We start from the raw sequence: 15,601 nt of genomic DNA, 5'->3' as shown, positions 1-15,601 counted from the left end.
TCAATGTGAACTAAACGACAGTAGCTGAGAATGGCCATTGCACAATGTATGTACGCTATTCCATACTCTGTGGAGCATTGGATCCACCAACAACTTGAAATTGATGACCAAACAGGTGTAGCTCCAAACAGCATACTGGCCCCACACAGTATAATGGCTCCACACAACCCTCCGTACAGTATAATGGCCCCACACAGTATAATGGCCCCACACAACCCTCCACAACGTATAATGAGTATAATGGCCCCCACTAGCCCTCCAAACAGTATAATGGCCCCTCACATTATAATGGCCCCACACAGTATAATGGCCCCACACAACCCTCCAAACAGTATAATAGCCCCACACAACCCTCCACACAGTATAATGTGTATAATGGCTCCCACTAGCTCTCCAAACAGTATAATGGCCCCACACATTATAATGACCTCACACATTATAATGGCCCTACACAGCCCTCCATACAGTATAATGGGCCCCACACAACCCTCCATACAGTATAATGGCCCCCACTAGCCCTCCAAACAGTATAAAGGCCCCCACATAGCCCTCCAAACTGTATAATGGCCCCCGCATTCTCTCCAAAGAGTATAATCGCCCCCAAATAGTATAATAGCCCCCACATAGCCCTCCAAATAGTATAATGGCACCCAAATAGCCCTCCAAACAGTAGAATAGCCCCCCACATAGCCCTCCAAACAATATAATGGCCCCCATACAGTACAATGGCCCCCACTATACCTCCAAATAGTATAATGGCCCCCCATTAGCCCTCCAAACAGTATAATGGCCTCCACATAGCCCTTTCAATAGTATAATGGCCCCCTACATAGCCCTCCAAATAGTATAATGACCCCCTACATAGCCCTCCAAATAGTATAATGGCCCCATCCAAAGGCCTCCAAATAGTATAATGGCCCCCTACATAGTCCTCCATACAGTATAATGGCCCCAAACAACCCTCCACACAGTATAATAGCCCCACACAACCCTCCTCCACACAGTATAATGGGTATAATGGCCCCCACTAGCCCTCCAAACAGTATAATGGCCCCACACATTATAATGGCCCCACACAACCCTCCGTACAGTATAATGCCCCCCAATAGCCCTCCAAACAGTATAATGCCCCCACATAGCCCTCCAAACAGTATAATTGTCCCCTCTTTCTCTCCAAACAGTATAATGGACACCCATTAGCTTTCCAAACAGTATAATGGCCCCCATTCAGTATAATGGCCCCCACTAGCCCTCCAAGCTGTATAACAGCTCCCCACATAGCCAGCTAAATAGTATAATGGCACCCAAATAGCCCTCCACACAGTATAATGGCCCCCCATACCCCTTTAAATAGTATAGTAGCTCCCTTCATAGCCCTCCAAATAGTATAATGGTCCCCTACATAGTCCTCCATACAGTATAATGGCCCCACACAACCCTCCACACAGTATAATGGACCCCACTAGCCCTCCAAACAGTATAATGGCCCCACACATTATAATGGCCCCACACAACCCTCCATATAGTATAATGGCCCCCACTAGCCCTCCAAACAGTATAATGCCCCCCACATAGCCCTCCAAATAGTATAATGGTCCCCACTTTCTCTCCAAACAGTATAATGGACCCCCATTAGCCTTCCAAACAGTATAATGGCCCCCATTCAGTATAATGGCCCCCACTAGCCCTCCAAGCTGTATAACAGCCCCCCACATAGCCAGCTAAATAGTATAATGGCACCCAAATAGCCCTCCAAACAGTATAATGACCCCCCATACCCCTTTAAATAGTATAGTAGCTCCCTTCATAGCCCTCCAAATAGTATAATGACCCCCTAGATAGCCCTCCAAATAGTATAATGGCCACCTACATAGCCCTCCAAATAGTATAATGGCCACCTACATAGCCCTCCAAATAGTATAATGGCCCCCTACATAGCTAACCAAATAGTATAATGGCCACCTACATAGCCCTCCAAATAGTATAATGGCCCTCTACATAGCCCTCCAGATAGTATAATGGCCACCTACATAGCCCTCCAAATAGTATAATGGCTCCCTAAATGGTATGATGGCCCCCAAAACGCCATCAAAATGGCATGATGCCCCAAAATTGCTCTCCAAATGGTATGTTGGCCCCCACAAAGAGGTTATTGAGTAAAAAAAAAATACCTCTCCCTGTTCCCCTGGGGAAGTGGTCTGAAGCTCTGCACATCTCAGCGCAGCGGGCGTAATGTAGTGACGTCATTGCGGCTGCTGCGCTGAGACATCAGACGCACAGGAGGAAGCTGATGGCTCCTTCTTCCATCATTTCTTTCAACTGTATCTGCCTCCAGGATGCCAATATAGTATAAAGTGTTATGTCGGACAGGGATGCCATGACGGCCCAGGCACCGTGCCCCCCTCCCCCCCCGATTCAGGGGCTCCATAGCAGCCACACTGTCTGCTGCTATTAGTGGTACGCCACTGCCTGTGGACAAAAGTGGCAGAATAGCTTAAATTATGATCCAAAAGGTAAAAATGTAAATTTTGATAATCTTTCCTTTTAGCATTCCTGGCTTTGGATGAAAAGAAGAATGGACGTCAGCGAACAGACCGGACTGATAGGATGCACAGGCGGAACAATCAAAGCCTCCCTACAGAGCCGCGTCCCTCGGCGGATTGTGCAGATCCTTTACACACCTCTAAAAATAACCAATAATCTCTGTCTATTGTTAGTCGTATCCTCCGCGGTCGGACGCCCGCTCGCTCTATTCAGAGGTATTTTAGGTATTGTTGGTGCCGTGCCAGCTCCCGACTCATGTAAACAGCTTCCAGCGCCAGAAAATTCTGCAGGACTGGGCGGCTTCTACGCGCCGATATCCAAACTGAAAGCAAGACCCCCGTCTATAAAAGCATAAATGGTCCGCAGACGGCAGCTAATCCCTTCACAGCTGTGGTTCTGCGCGGCCCGGAGCTTGTTTTGCAATCCTAACCTTTCCAAAGTCCCGAGCTGCTTATTTTATTTATACTATAGGACAAGATGTAACGGACGGCGACATTCCGAGAACTCCGATTAGAACCTAACACCATTTATAGCCCCCAGTAAAGAAGTGGCGCTGAGGAGAGATCCGCCGAACCCGAACCTCCCCCAATGAAACAGGATAGGATCCGGGTTTAATTTCTTTATTCAAAGTACGGGTGATTCCAAGGAAATAGAGAGATTTATGGGGCAGTGGTGAGAGCATGGAGCAAGGGTCACATACTTATGCTCAGTTTTTGGCCAATACTATCACCGTGGAACGCTCGTTCAGCCCACACCTGTCTCTCCTTACTCCTCACGCATGCTCAGTTTGGCAGAGCATGCATGTGTTTTCAATGGGAAGATGAGAACAAAAGCAGCCGCCAGGCGTTTATGGCAGCGGGTAACATCCCTGATAAAAAAAAAAAGAGATCACAATGAAGTAATTCAGAATTCCCGATCATTCTCTCCCCCAATATCGGGGAACAGTCGGGAGTCCCCCCCTACACATCAGATGGTCATCCAGTTCTGCTGAAATCATCAGGTATGGATGATTTTAATCTAAAGGACTATAGCCACTTTATGGCGGCAAATGGACTGTCAGGGACTTACCATATGGGGCTCTCCAAAGCGGATCAGGGTGTAACTGATGTCAAATTGTGATTAAATCAGTTTCGCCTGTCAACCACCTTAAGCGCTACAGTCACTACTGACTGCGGCATCTAATCAGTTATCTCCAATCCGGGGAATTACAGCTGGAACCAAGCTACATATTACAGCCATGATCTTGTGGGTACAATAGGTGTTATCCAAGCGAGCACTATTTGGGATAGATCTATCAAGGAGTATTGACTTTTACCCATCTGTGACACATACATATCTTGTTTGTTAATCACCCCAGAAATACCGTAAAGGATATTGGATATTTTTTTATTTTTTTAAACTTAAATCAAACAATTCTCAGGATGTAGAGTCCCAATTTATGGGAAAAAAAAACAAATAAGAAGTTTCTGAACATGTTCAACTCCAATTTATGACAATGCAGAGATCATATGCTACTGTGCTCCCCCTAGTGGAGAAATATGTGTACTGCACTCCAACCTGCCCACTGTCATCAGACCGCAATCTTTTTTTTTTTTTTTTTTCTTTGAGAAAAATGTGCAAGGAGAGAGTATTTTAACCACAGTCCTTTGTAGACAAAGGATTAAGAATGTGGCTCATAAGCAAAGCTTTAGATTCCACTTTTGATTTCTGTTACGTGGTTTATGCCCTGCCGGCTTTACAGGATCTCCAGTGACTCACGCATCTGGGAAATATTGAGAAATTACTTTTTCTTGTAAGATAATGCATTATCTTTGGGTGCAATGACAAGTGTTCATTTGGCAACACAATGTATATATATATTAGCTAGATCCAGGGTGGTTTATAGTCGCATTTTAATTATATAGTTTTTATATATATATATATATATATATATATATATATATATATATATATATATATATATATATATATATATATATATAGTTTTTATCGTTCTCATCCCCATGCCATCTCTTCCTCCCCCCATAAAAAAAAAACTCTATGGCAATTCATTGCTTACCATACCTTTTTGGCAGCTGGACCTCTATTTTTCTGATACAGAATTCCAAATTCCCCATACAGATATTCTGTCTGCCTGTAGTCACCACTAGAGGGAGCTTTTGAGCTTACTGCAACCTGTTCTATCATAGAGATCAATGTATAAACAGTGTGCAGTCATCTCCACAGCTCCCTCTAGTGGTGACTGCAGGTTTTATTCTTTTAAAAGGTGAAGATTTACTATCAAAGCACAAATACAGCATAGGTACAGGACATTTACCCAATGTACTCCAAGCACATGAAAACTTTAATATTAAGTGAATTCCAATTTGTGAACTCAAAATTATATATTTGGATATGTTAGCAAGAGGATTGTCAGATGCCTATTAAAGTGTATGGAGAAGTAAGTGGAGAATGGATGAGCAGAGTGAGAGAAAGAGGCAGACACATACAAGACAGATGCTGCTGCTTTCCAGTAAGTGTTTAACTCACCCAATAGCTGGATTTACAGAAATACTGCTCAGTACTTCTGTACAATGTCCTCCATGCTGCTACTTTCCAGTGAGTGTTTAACTCACCCAAGAGCTGGATTTACAACAATACTACTCAGTACTCCTGTACAATGTCCTCTGTGCTGCTGCATTCCAGTAAGTGTTTAACTCACTCAAGAGCTGGATTTACAACAATACTGCTCAGTATGCCTGTACAATGTCCTCCGTGCTGCTGCATTCCAGTGTTTAACTTACCCAAGTGCTGGATTTACAGTGATACTGCTCAATACTCGTGTTCAATGTCCTCTATGCTGCTTCTTTCCAGTGTTTAACTTACCCAAGAGCTGGATTTACAGCAATACTACGCAGTATTCCTTGACAATGTCCTCCGTGCTGCTGCTTTCTAGTGAGTGTTTAACTCACTCAAGAGCTAGATTTACAGCAATACTGCTCAGTACTCCTGTATAATGTCCTCCATGCGGCTTCTTTACAGTAAGGGTTTAACTCACGCAAGAACTGGATTTACAGCAATACTGCTCAGTACTCCTGTACAATATCCTCCCTACTGCTGCTTCCAGTAAGTGTTTAACTCACTCAAGAGCTAGATTTACAGCAATACTGCTCAGTACTCCTGTACAATATCCTCCCTACTGCTGCTTCCAGTAAGTGTTTAACTCACTCAAGAGCTGGATTTACAGCAATACTGCTCAGTACTCCTGTACAATATCCTCCCTACTGCTGCTTTCCAGTAAGTGTTTAACTCACTCAAGAGCTGGATTTACAGCAATACTGCTCAGTACTCCTGTATAATGTCCTCCATGCGGCTTCTTTACAGTAAGGGTTTAACTCACACAAGAGCTGGATTTACAGCAATACTGCTCAGTACTCCTGTACAATATCCTCCCTACTGCTGCTTTCCAGTAAGTGTTTAACTCACTCAAGAGCTGGATTTACAGCAATACTGCTCAGTACTCCTGTATAATGTCCTCCATGCGGCTTCTTTACAGTAAGGGTTTAACTCACACAAGAGCTGGATTTACAGCAATACTGCTCAGTACTCCTGTACAATATCCTCCCTACTGCTGCTTTCCAGTAAGTGTTTAACTCACTCAAGAGCTGGATTTACAGCAATACTGCTCAGTACTCCTGTACGATATCCTCACTGCCGCTGCTTTCCAGTAAGTGTTTAACTTAATCAAGAGCAGGAAATACAGCAATACTGCTCAGTACTCCTGTACAATGTACTCCATGCTGCTGCTTTCTAATGTTTTATCTTACCCCAGAGCTGGATTCACATCTACACAGCTAAGTACAGCAGAGAAATGTACTGCATGTTACTGCTGCTTCTAAACGAGTGCTACATAGAGACAAAACAGCAGGAATCCCTCATGTCTGTGTATTTACTGCGAATGGAATACATCACATTAGCTAATATTGTTCCTCAAGTACATGAAAGTTTATTTTGAATAGTCACCAAAATGACAGGTGGAAGTTATCAAAAAGGCTGCTGCTCTGTTCCTTCTCCATGCTTTATACTTCAGCTCTGATCCTTAGATTGGAGAAACAGCCTTGTTTGCTTTTTCTCCACCTCTTTTACTTATTTTTATTAATGATATAAAGGCAGTATCTATGGCTTCCATTACTCTTCATACTGGGGAAGTCGTCCAAGTTTCCCAAGGTCCTGGATGGTGATGATTGTATCTCCTGGAGCAGTGATACACTGCCACCTCCTGTAGTGTTCAAGAGACAACGGAATCTGTACAGGGTTTACTCAGCTTTCCTAGATACAGACATTTTTTTTGTCTTAGGGGTTAATAGTATCATAGATGGCGTCAGCGTGGCCGGACCACAGATAATAGCAGTAATACAGATTACCAGCATCTAACATGTGTCGCTTAGATATGGCCACCGGAAAGAACAGTCAGAAAAGTTTCCCAATCAGTTTTCATTCTTGCTATCTTAGGACAGCAGAATTCTATGCTTTTACCCTCCCTCTCGATGTTATCAGCTGTTTTGTTTCTGTCACAGATAAAATAAACCATCCGTGACTACAATATCCAATACGATTACAAAATCCGCAGCTTCAGTATAAATTCGATTTATCCCAAGAGTAACATTCAGATAAACAGAGAGAATGGAAATAGGAAGCGCTGACCAATCTGAGGCTGGCACGAGGCGGCACACAACACGGGCAGCACTGTGCTCCCATACCGGACACCATATTATGGGCTTTGTGGGTTTTTTATCCATTGAAGTCAATGGGGTGATCGATGGAATTTATGGAAATGCCTTGACCTTTTCCTTCCATCGTTCCATTAAAAACTACTGTTTCTCCTTATGGACAGTGACAAGCCAAGCCTGGCATGTCAGAGTGAGGAGATATAAAAACTACAAATTTTCCATTGGCTTCTTGACTTATTTGCTCATCACTTTATAGCCACCAATGCTATAAACCACCAGTTGTGGCTACACAAAAGTTATTGAATTAGTACCCACAACTTGCAAAAACGATCATTGCCAACTTTTTGCAATGGTCTTGCAGGAGACCATTCTGTGCCACAGAAACTTTTTTCAGAACCATGCCTCCTTTTTCAGATCCCACCCATTCCACGCCCCCATTTTCCACCCCCTTGACTGTGCTTCTGGGCTCCAGCGCTCAGTCTGATGATCGTGAACATCTCAGTGCCATGCCACAGGGATCCTTCAGGGAGCGCTGCTTTCCTAGAGGTTCCTGGAGGCACTCATGAGATTTGCCATCTCTTCTGGGAGTCTTCTAGGCCTTCCCTCTTCCCTCGAATGCTCTTGGATTTGGAATTCAAATGTTATAATTAATAGGGTCGTTCCATCTTGACGTTAAAAAGTCTGAAGTTACTTTAAGTGACTTCAGACTTTTGAATCCTCACAACGTGCATCGCACAATGTAAGGATTCTTTGGTGCCAGAGCCGGGATCGGGCGGTTACGTGACTGAAATTGTGCGATTTCCATACTTCCGGCCACATAAAGACTAGACATGCCCAGCCTTGCTTAATTCACTCCTATTGACCGAGGCCATGCACGTCTAGTCGGCATGTGATGGTATGTATGCTAACTGAAGACTTGCAATCACATGATCACCCGCTTCTGGAGCCAGCACCAGAGAATCCTGAGAGCGTGCAGTGTTCGCTCTATGTGACTGCAGTCTTCAACCTCAAGCCTGGACAACCCCTTTAAGTCATACATGCCAGATCTGCAATAACGTCTGGGAGATCCATGGGGAAACTGGACCTTCTGGACTCCTAGAATAGTTTGCAAATCTTCCTGATGCAGCCAAAGCCTCATAAAACCTCCTGAAAAACAGTACTTCCAGAAAGTTTCCAAGATGCTTTGTCTTCAGATGGATCCCTGGCATCCAGATATATATTCCAAGGGCAAGAAATGGCCCAAGGGTGGTTATGCAAAACATTCATTTTCTAGAAACATCTACACTACTCCTTCCAAAAGTTGACAAGTATGTGATAAGTATGCAAAGACTGTGACCCTTATTCAGCAAAAAGTTTTTATGCCAGTCCCGGCCAGCAACACCAACATTTGGAAAAGTGATTGGATCTTACCGCTGCTGACAAATTCATGATAATTTACGGCGCACAAGTGTCGTCCCTCTCCGCCCAGGGACTGGAGTATATTTCTTGCGGTGACAGACAGCGGCTGAAAAAGGTGCCAAATTCTTTAAAAGCCTAAATGAACTTGGCTCATTTTACTCCAGTGCACTCTTTTTTGCACTCCAGTGCACTTTTTTGCACTCCAGTGTACTCTTTTTTGCACTCCAGTGCACTCTTTTGTGCACTCCAGTGCACTCTTTTGTGCACTCCAGTGCACTCTTTTGTGCACTCCAGTGTACTCTTTTGTGCACTCCAGTGCACTCTTTTTTTGCACTCCTGTGCACTCTTTTTTGCAAGCCTGTCTTAATAAATCGAGTTTGTATGTGGAAATGGAAGAAAAGAACAGAGCTGCAATCCCAAGCACCAACCATGGAGAAGTGTCTTTTTTGAGACCCTCAACTGACTGTAAAAAGTTGTTAGTGGGAGGAGAGTAATTCTTTCCATCGGCAGCTCTGCTCTGTCACCAAGTGGCAGAACGGGGGCGCTAAATCACGACTAAACTCCTTAGTCCACTCCATTTTGCTGCAACTTTAAAAGTTTCTTACAACGTCTTATTCCCTATGGGTTTAGTCCACTTCATTTGCACAGACACCTGCCCAAGACTGTACATCTCGGAGGCTGAAACAGCCAATCTCAAGGCATTGAGGGTGCAAAAAAATATGCAAAGGAGCACAATTGCAAAGAACAAAAAAATTCATTGTAGTAAGCGTTTTCCAACTGAACATTTCCCATACATTAGCCAAGGAGAGAACTTGCCGGGGGCTAGAATACTTTTAGTAACACTGGAAGATGCGGGGACTATTAATAGAAGTGATTCTAACCAAAGTAATGCAAGTTCTATCACCTGCAATAATATATAGACCGGGTGAGAGCTCGCCGCCCCGGGAGGGCGATGATCCAATGGAACACAACTCCCTGCGCTCGCTGACTTCCGATGAAGATTTTGGTCCCATTTCAACTGCAAATTGACACTTTCACATTAAGTTTGTAAAAAAAAAGAGGTTGTGATCCAGTAAAAAAGAAAAACAGCCGGTACAAAGCTAGTTCCAAATTTAGCCCAGGGGGGAAAAAAAAGGTTACGTTTGCACAATCACAGACCTGGTTAGTCAGCAGCTTCGTTTCCACATCTGCTGCGCTCCGCGGATGACAATGCCGGTAGGACGAGTCATGTAGACAACAGGGGATCATGGATCCATAGAGTGGCAGAGAACTCTGTATTGATCTGATAAAAGTCTCTTCCTCTAGGAGAACAAGTCCCTTTGCAAAAATAAAAAATGGGACCCCCTTATGGTACAGGGACACCCAGGACAGGAGGACTTGGCGTTATTCTTCTCTTCCTCCTTGCCCTTTCAATAATCCTTGGGACAATTCCACACCTTGCAAGGAACGAACCAGGAATGGACCCACTTCTTCTAGTGGCCACATAGAAGCAAATCACATCAGTCTCAATCTAAAAGGGGTTGTTCAGTATACACTTAAGAAGTAACTAAAGTTTTCAAACTTTTTTTTACATGTCCACGGTCCGTTCTTTTGATCTGTGAGACTCCGGGTCCTAAGATCCTCACCGATCGCTCAGATCAAGTGGCAGGAGCACTAAGGTCATCCTCAAGTTCAGGCAGAGCACTGTACAGACACATGCACTGTTCTGCTTTAGGATAAGCTGAGCTCTTCTATCTTTGGTGGTGGTCTCAGGACCTGGATCTTACTGATGAACACTATTAAAAAAGGATTACAACCTATCGAAAAATGTTTCAAACTTTATTTACCTCTTTAAACTTAATGACAATGCTCAGCCAATCAGAGCAGGCACCGCCCACGAGGAGCCGTCACTTTACAACCCTAATTACACTGAATTAATTACTTCTGACAGCAAACCTGGAGATCTAAAACGAGTCCAAAAAAGATCTTTCCAATGCTCATCAGGCAACAAGGTTCAGACAGAGATCCAGAACATGATATTTATTTTAAAAATGAGTCCATAGTGGCTTCCAGATAAAAAAAAACAAAAACATATATTTACCGGTCACATACTGTCCAAGCTGATAAAGTAACCTAGCTCTCTATTCTGACTTAGAAGGCACGTGACCGCTGCAGCCAATCCATATCCCTAGTATTGGAAGACAGTTGGAGTCCTGTAGATGCATTTTATTTATTTTTAAGACCATCATGGGCCTATTCTTAAAATATAAAAGTAGTGGATCACCTCTTTAACACACCTGCTGTCAGTTTTGTTGCTTTTGGCTGATGTGTCTCCCCCCCAATGCTTTACACAGCAGATGATTGTGCTCAGATTGACAGCTTTCTCTTGTGGCAGCAGGCAATCAAATGGTGGCAGTACCAAGAAATGTCTGGGGTTTGGTAGGTGAGTATATGTTGTTTTCTTTATTTTTAGACCACCGTGCAGACTTTAACAAAAAAAAAAAAGTAGTGGACGACCCCTTTAATACACATGCTGTCTCTTTGGTGGCTTTGGCTTCACCTGTGTTTCTCCCCCATGCTTTATACTGTTGCTCTTTGTACAGAGATTGACAGCTGTGTATAAACTGCAAGCAACTATGTAATTATCATTACCACAAAGAAGACAATTACCTTTAAAATACTATAATAAAGGATATTCAATCTGTGGAAAATTTGGACAACCAATAGAAACAGCCCCACACAAAGCCGCCACCCCGGAGGAACAAATGCGTCAGTCCAGAGGTTTCTACTATATTAATCACAGTAAAAGCACAACATATGTTATCTTTATCTTACCCCTTCACAACTAACCAGTTTTTATTCTCGCTCTTTTGTTTTTGTATTTCTTTCTTCCAAGAACCGTAACTTTTTTAACTTTTACTTTTTGTAACATTTTTACAAAAAAAATTTATTCTTCATTTTTATTATTTTTTTTTTTGCGTGACAAGTTGTAGCTTTGAATGAGACCATATATAATGCACTGAATAAAGGGGGTAATATAGTAAAAAAAAAATATGAAATTCTGACCATTGTTTTCTGGGTTTTATATATACATATATATATTTTTTTTTCCCCTTCTTATTTTTGCACAACAAAAAAAAATCATAAAATGAAAAAAAGAATTTGGGTTCTATTTTAAAGTAAAGTGCTGTGGAATATGTTGGTTTCACATAAATAAAAAAATATTATTATTACTTTTTTTAAACACCAGTATCTTCATTTTTCCTTCATCTTACTGCATTTTTGAGGTTGGCGCGATGACCGAAAAAGCAGCAATTTAGGATTTTTTTTTCTTTATGGGTTAAATCATTTTATATTTTGGTAGATCGGATTTTAATAGATAAATCAATGCTAAGTATGCTGATTTTTTTTTTTACTCTTTTTTAAATGAGGAAAAGATGGTGATAGGAGTGTCATTTTATGGGTTTTTTTTAGATATAAAATATTTTTTAAATCTTTTTTTGTTTTGTTAATGCAGTAAGTTAACAAAATTTAACTGCAGCGCTACTACAGGATAATTTGAATATTACACATTTCCCAATGAACAGGCTGCTGGTGTCATGCACGGACGTACTTGGTCTCCATCGCTCTTTGTAGGTTTTTTTTTTACCTAACAAATGCATTCTGGATGTGAACCATAGAGAGGGACGTTCTCCTTGCTGGAGGTAGGAATGATGTTTTACCTTGAATGCCCTCCTCGTTCTGTGTCTCAAGGTTAGGATGACCTTCTTACACAAACACATACATCCTGGAACATATATCTGCAAGGACATTCGCTTTATCGCATTCTTCTCAGAGATGGGGAAAGTCCAAATATCACAGCGGCCAGACTGTATGTGTGCACAGCGGCAACACACGGCGGGACGAGGAATTCACAAAGCAGCGACCTGGCATCGGAGTCTGGAATCATCCATTCTTGTGTTTTACAGCTCAAAGCATTTCCTTACATAAAGAGCTTAATATTTGGTCCAGAAACCTTTTATTTGAAATTACAGAGGTCAGACGTTTCCTGTAGTTCTTGACCGGGTTTGCACGCACTGCAGCAGGGATTTTGGCCCACTCCTCCATACAGATCTTCTCCAGATCTTTCAGGTTTCGGGGCTGTCGCTGGGTAACATTGAGTTTCAGCTCCCTCCAAAGATTTTCTATTAGGTTCAGGTCTGGAGACTGGCTAGGCCACTCCAGGACCTTGAAATGCTTCTTACTGAGCTCCTTAGTTGCCCTGGCTGTGTGCTTCGGGTCATTGTCATCCTGTCCCCTTTGCAGAAAAGCACCCCCAAAGTATGATGTTTCCCCCACCATGCTTCACGGTTGGGACGGTGTTCTTGGGGTTGTACTCATCCCCCTTCTTCCTCCAAACACGGCGAGTGCAGTTGATACCAAAAATGTTCTATTTTGGTCTCCTCTGACCACATGACCTTCTCTCATGCCTCCTCTGGATCATCCAGATGGTCATTGGTGAACTTCAAACAGGCCTGGACATGTGCTGGCGTGAGCAGGGGGAACTTCCATGTCCTGCAGGATTTTAATACATGACGGCGTAGTCTGTTACTAACGGTAATGTTTGAGACTGTGGTTCCAGCTCTCTTCAGGTCATTGACCAGGTCATCCCGTATAGTTCTGGGCTGATGCCTGAACTTTCTCAGAATCATCCTTACTCCATGAGGCGAGATCTTGCATGGAGCCCCAGACAGAGGAAGATTGACAGTCATCTTGGGTTTCTTCCACAGTTGTTGCCTTATCACCAAGCTGCTTGCCTATTGTCCTGTAGCCCATCCCAGCCTTGTGCAGGTCTACAATTTTGTCCCTGGTGTCCTTAGACAGCTCTTTGGTCTTGGCCATTGTGGAGAGGTTGGAGTGTGATTGATTGAGTGTGTGGACAGGTGTCTTTTATACAGGTAACGAGTTCAAACAGGTACAATTAATACAGGTAATGAGTGCAGAGTAGGAGGGCTTCTTAAAGAAAAACTAACAGGTCTGTGAGAGCCAGAATTCTTGCTGTTTGGAAGGTGATCAAATACTTATTTCATGCAATAAAATGCAATTTAAATATTTAAAAATCGTACAATGTGATTTTCAGGCTTTTATCTTTAGATTCTGTCTGTCACAGGTGAAGTGACCTACGATACAAATTAGAGACCTCTCCATTCTTTGTAGGTGGGAAAACTTGCAAAATCGGCAATGTATCAAATACTTATGTTCCCCACAGTGAGTGTCTGTCTGTCTTATCTATCCATCCATCTAGAGATAGAAAACTAAAAGCTGTACTTATTATCTATCTATCTATCTATCTACAGCATCTATCTATCTATCTATCTATCTATCTATCTATCGTATCTATCTATCTATCTATTATCTATCTTTTATCTATCTATTATTTATCTATCTATCTATTATCTATCTATTATCTATCTACCGTATCTATCTATCTATCTATGTATCTATTATCTATCCCTCTATCCATCTATCTATCTATCTACCGTATCTATCTACCGTATCTATCCATCTATCTATCTATCTACAGCATCTATCTATCTATCTATCTATCGTATCTATCTATCTACCGTATCTATCTATCTATCTATTATCTATCTTTTATCTATCTATTATTTATCTATCTATCTATTATCTATCTATTATCTATCTACCGTATCTATCTATCTATCTATGTATCTATTATCTATCTATCCCTCTATCCATCTATCTATCTACCGTATCTATCTACCGTATCTATCTATCTATCTATATATCTATCTATCTATCTACCATATCTATGTATCTATCCATCCTTCTATTTAATAACAAGGAAAACTAGCAGCACAGTGCAACCAGAAAAATGTAGAAATAGTATATTGGAAGCAGCGCTCCAATGGAAATCAGTGAAAAAAGTGGACTTTATTCACACAGCTACATGTGACGTTTCAGCTCTTCATTTGAAGCCTTATTCACAGACCACTTTTTTCACTGATTTCCATTGGAATTTCCATATCTATTTCTACATCCTTCTATCTAAAATATTCACTTTAATAACAAGAAATATAATTTATTTGATCAATGATAGCATTTGTTTAGCAATTCTCCAAAAAGAAATACAAATAATATTTAAACAAATGTATTTTTTCTATTAAATAACATGAAACTATTGTAAGAATAATAATAATACAGTTTTGGGGTCATATTAATTCTAATGATCAGAAATAAATTCTTAAGTTAGAATTCTAGGGACTCATAAAACTTTATAAAGGGAATATTAATGTCAGAGATGTAAAAGGCGCAGAATTGGGCGTGTATCCATCTACTAACGCTCGGCTCGGCTCAGAAGGACGCTCACCTTGTTCTCAGGTCATATTTCATCCGCTGGCTCAGTAAGCAAAGTGTATTCATGTTCCAGGCAACACCACTAAAAAAAAAAAAACAGCAGCAAGTACAAAAAAAGTCTCCCTGATCAGAGGCGGCTTCCAGAAACTGACTTAGCACAAACTCCCACGTCCTGCAGAGTCACATCAGCATCGTGGTGGCAAATCCACAGGCAGAGAAATGTAAAGCCCACTGGCAAATGTGAGAGACTGAGATCCTGCTGAACCTGTCCAGAAATCCTGCCCATCGCCTCGCATACATTAACTGACAAGCGAGAGACTGTAGAGGCAATAAGTTGCATTGTAAAGAAGTAAATGGTTAACAGAAAGCGGTATTAAATCATCCTCCTATATCCCTAATAATACTATAGATCCGAGGACTACAACTCCTAACGTGTCCGCTGGAAAAACATGCTGCCTGAGGTTAGAAGACATCATTTTATTTGTTTGTTTGTTTGGGTAAATAAGAAAAACAACGCTATCAATTCATAGGATCTGTATGAAACCGCAACTCAGCCCCATTCATTTAAATAGGGCTGAGCTGCAATACCGGAACTGACCATTCACAAAAGTGGT

At 41.9% G+C, this 15,601-nt stretch overlaps 1 protein-coding gene across 6 annotated transcripts in view; it reads right to left on the bottom strand.

Moving 5' to 3' along the window:
- The window catches only part of MITF (melanocyte inducing transcription factor), a 257,774-nt gene that overhangs the window by 174,660 nt on the left and 67,513 nt on the right, over window positions 1-15,601 (bottom strand). Inside the window, exon 1 of one of the 6 annotated variants that reach the window (XM_073644737.1) lies at window positions 15,001-15,109. The exons of 4 other annotated variants lie outside the window; for them this stretch is intronic. In XM_073644737.1, coding sequence (XP_073500838.1) covers window positions 15,001-15,053 — 53 coding nt within the window. In that variant the 5' untranslated portion in view covers window positions 15,054-15,109. Of the gene's footprint in view, window positions 1-15,000; window positions 15,110-15,601 lie in introns of those variants that run through there. One more of the 6 variants, XM_073644736.1, reaches the window with a different exon arrangement.

The sequence above is a fragment of the Phyllobates terribilis genome, unplaced genomic scaffold, assembly GCF_046119375.1.
Source record: "Phyllobates terribilis strain yellow unplaced genomic scaffold, ASM4611937v1 Scaffold_8__6_contigs__length_399053987, whole genome shotgun sequence".
Taxonomy (NCBI): Eukaryota; Metazoa; Chordata; class Amphibia; order Anura; family Dendrobatidae; genus Phyllobates; species Phyllobates terribilis.
The sequence above is the reverse complement of the archived record's forward strand: the minus strand, read 5'-3'. Positions and strand labels throughout refer to the sequence as shown.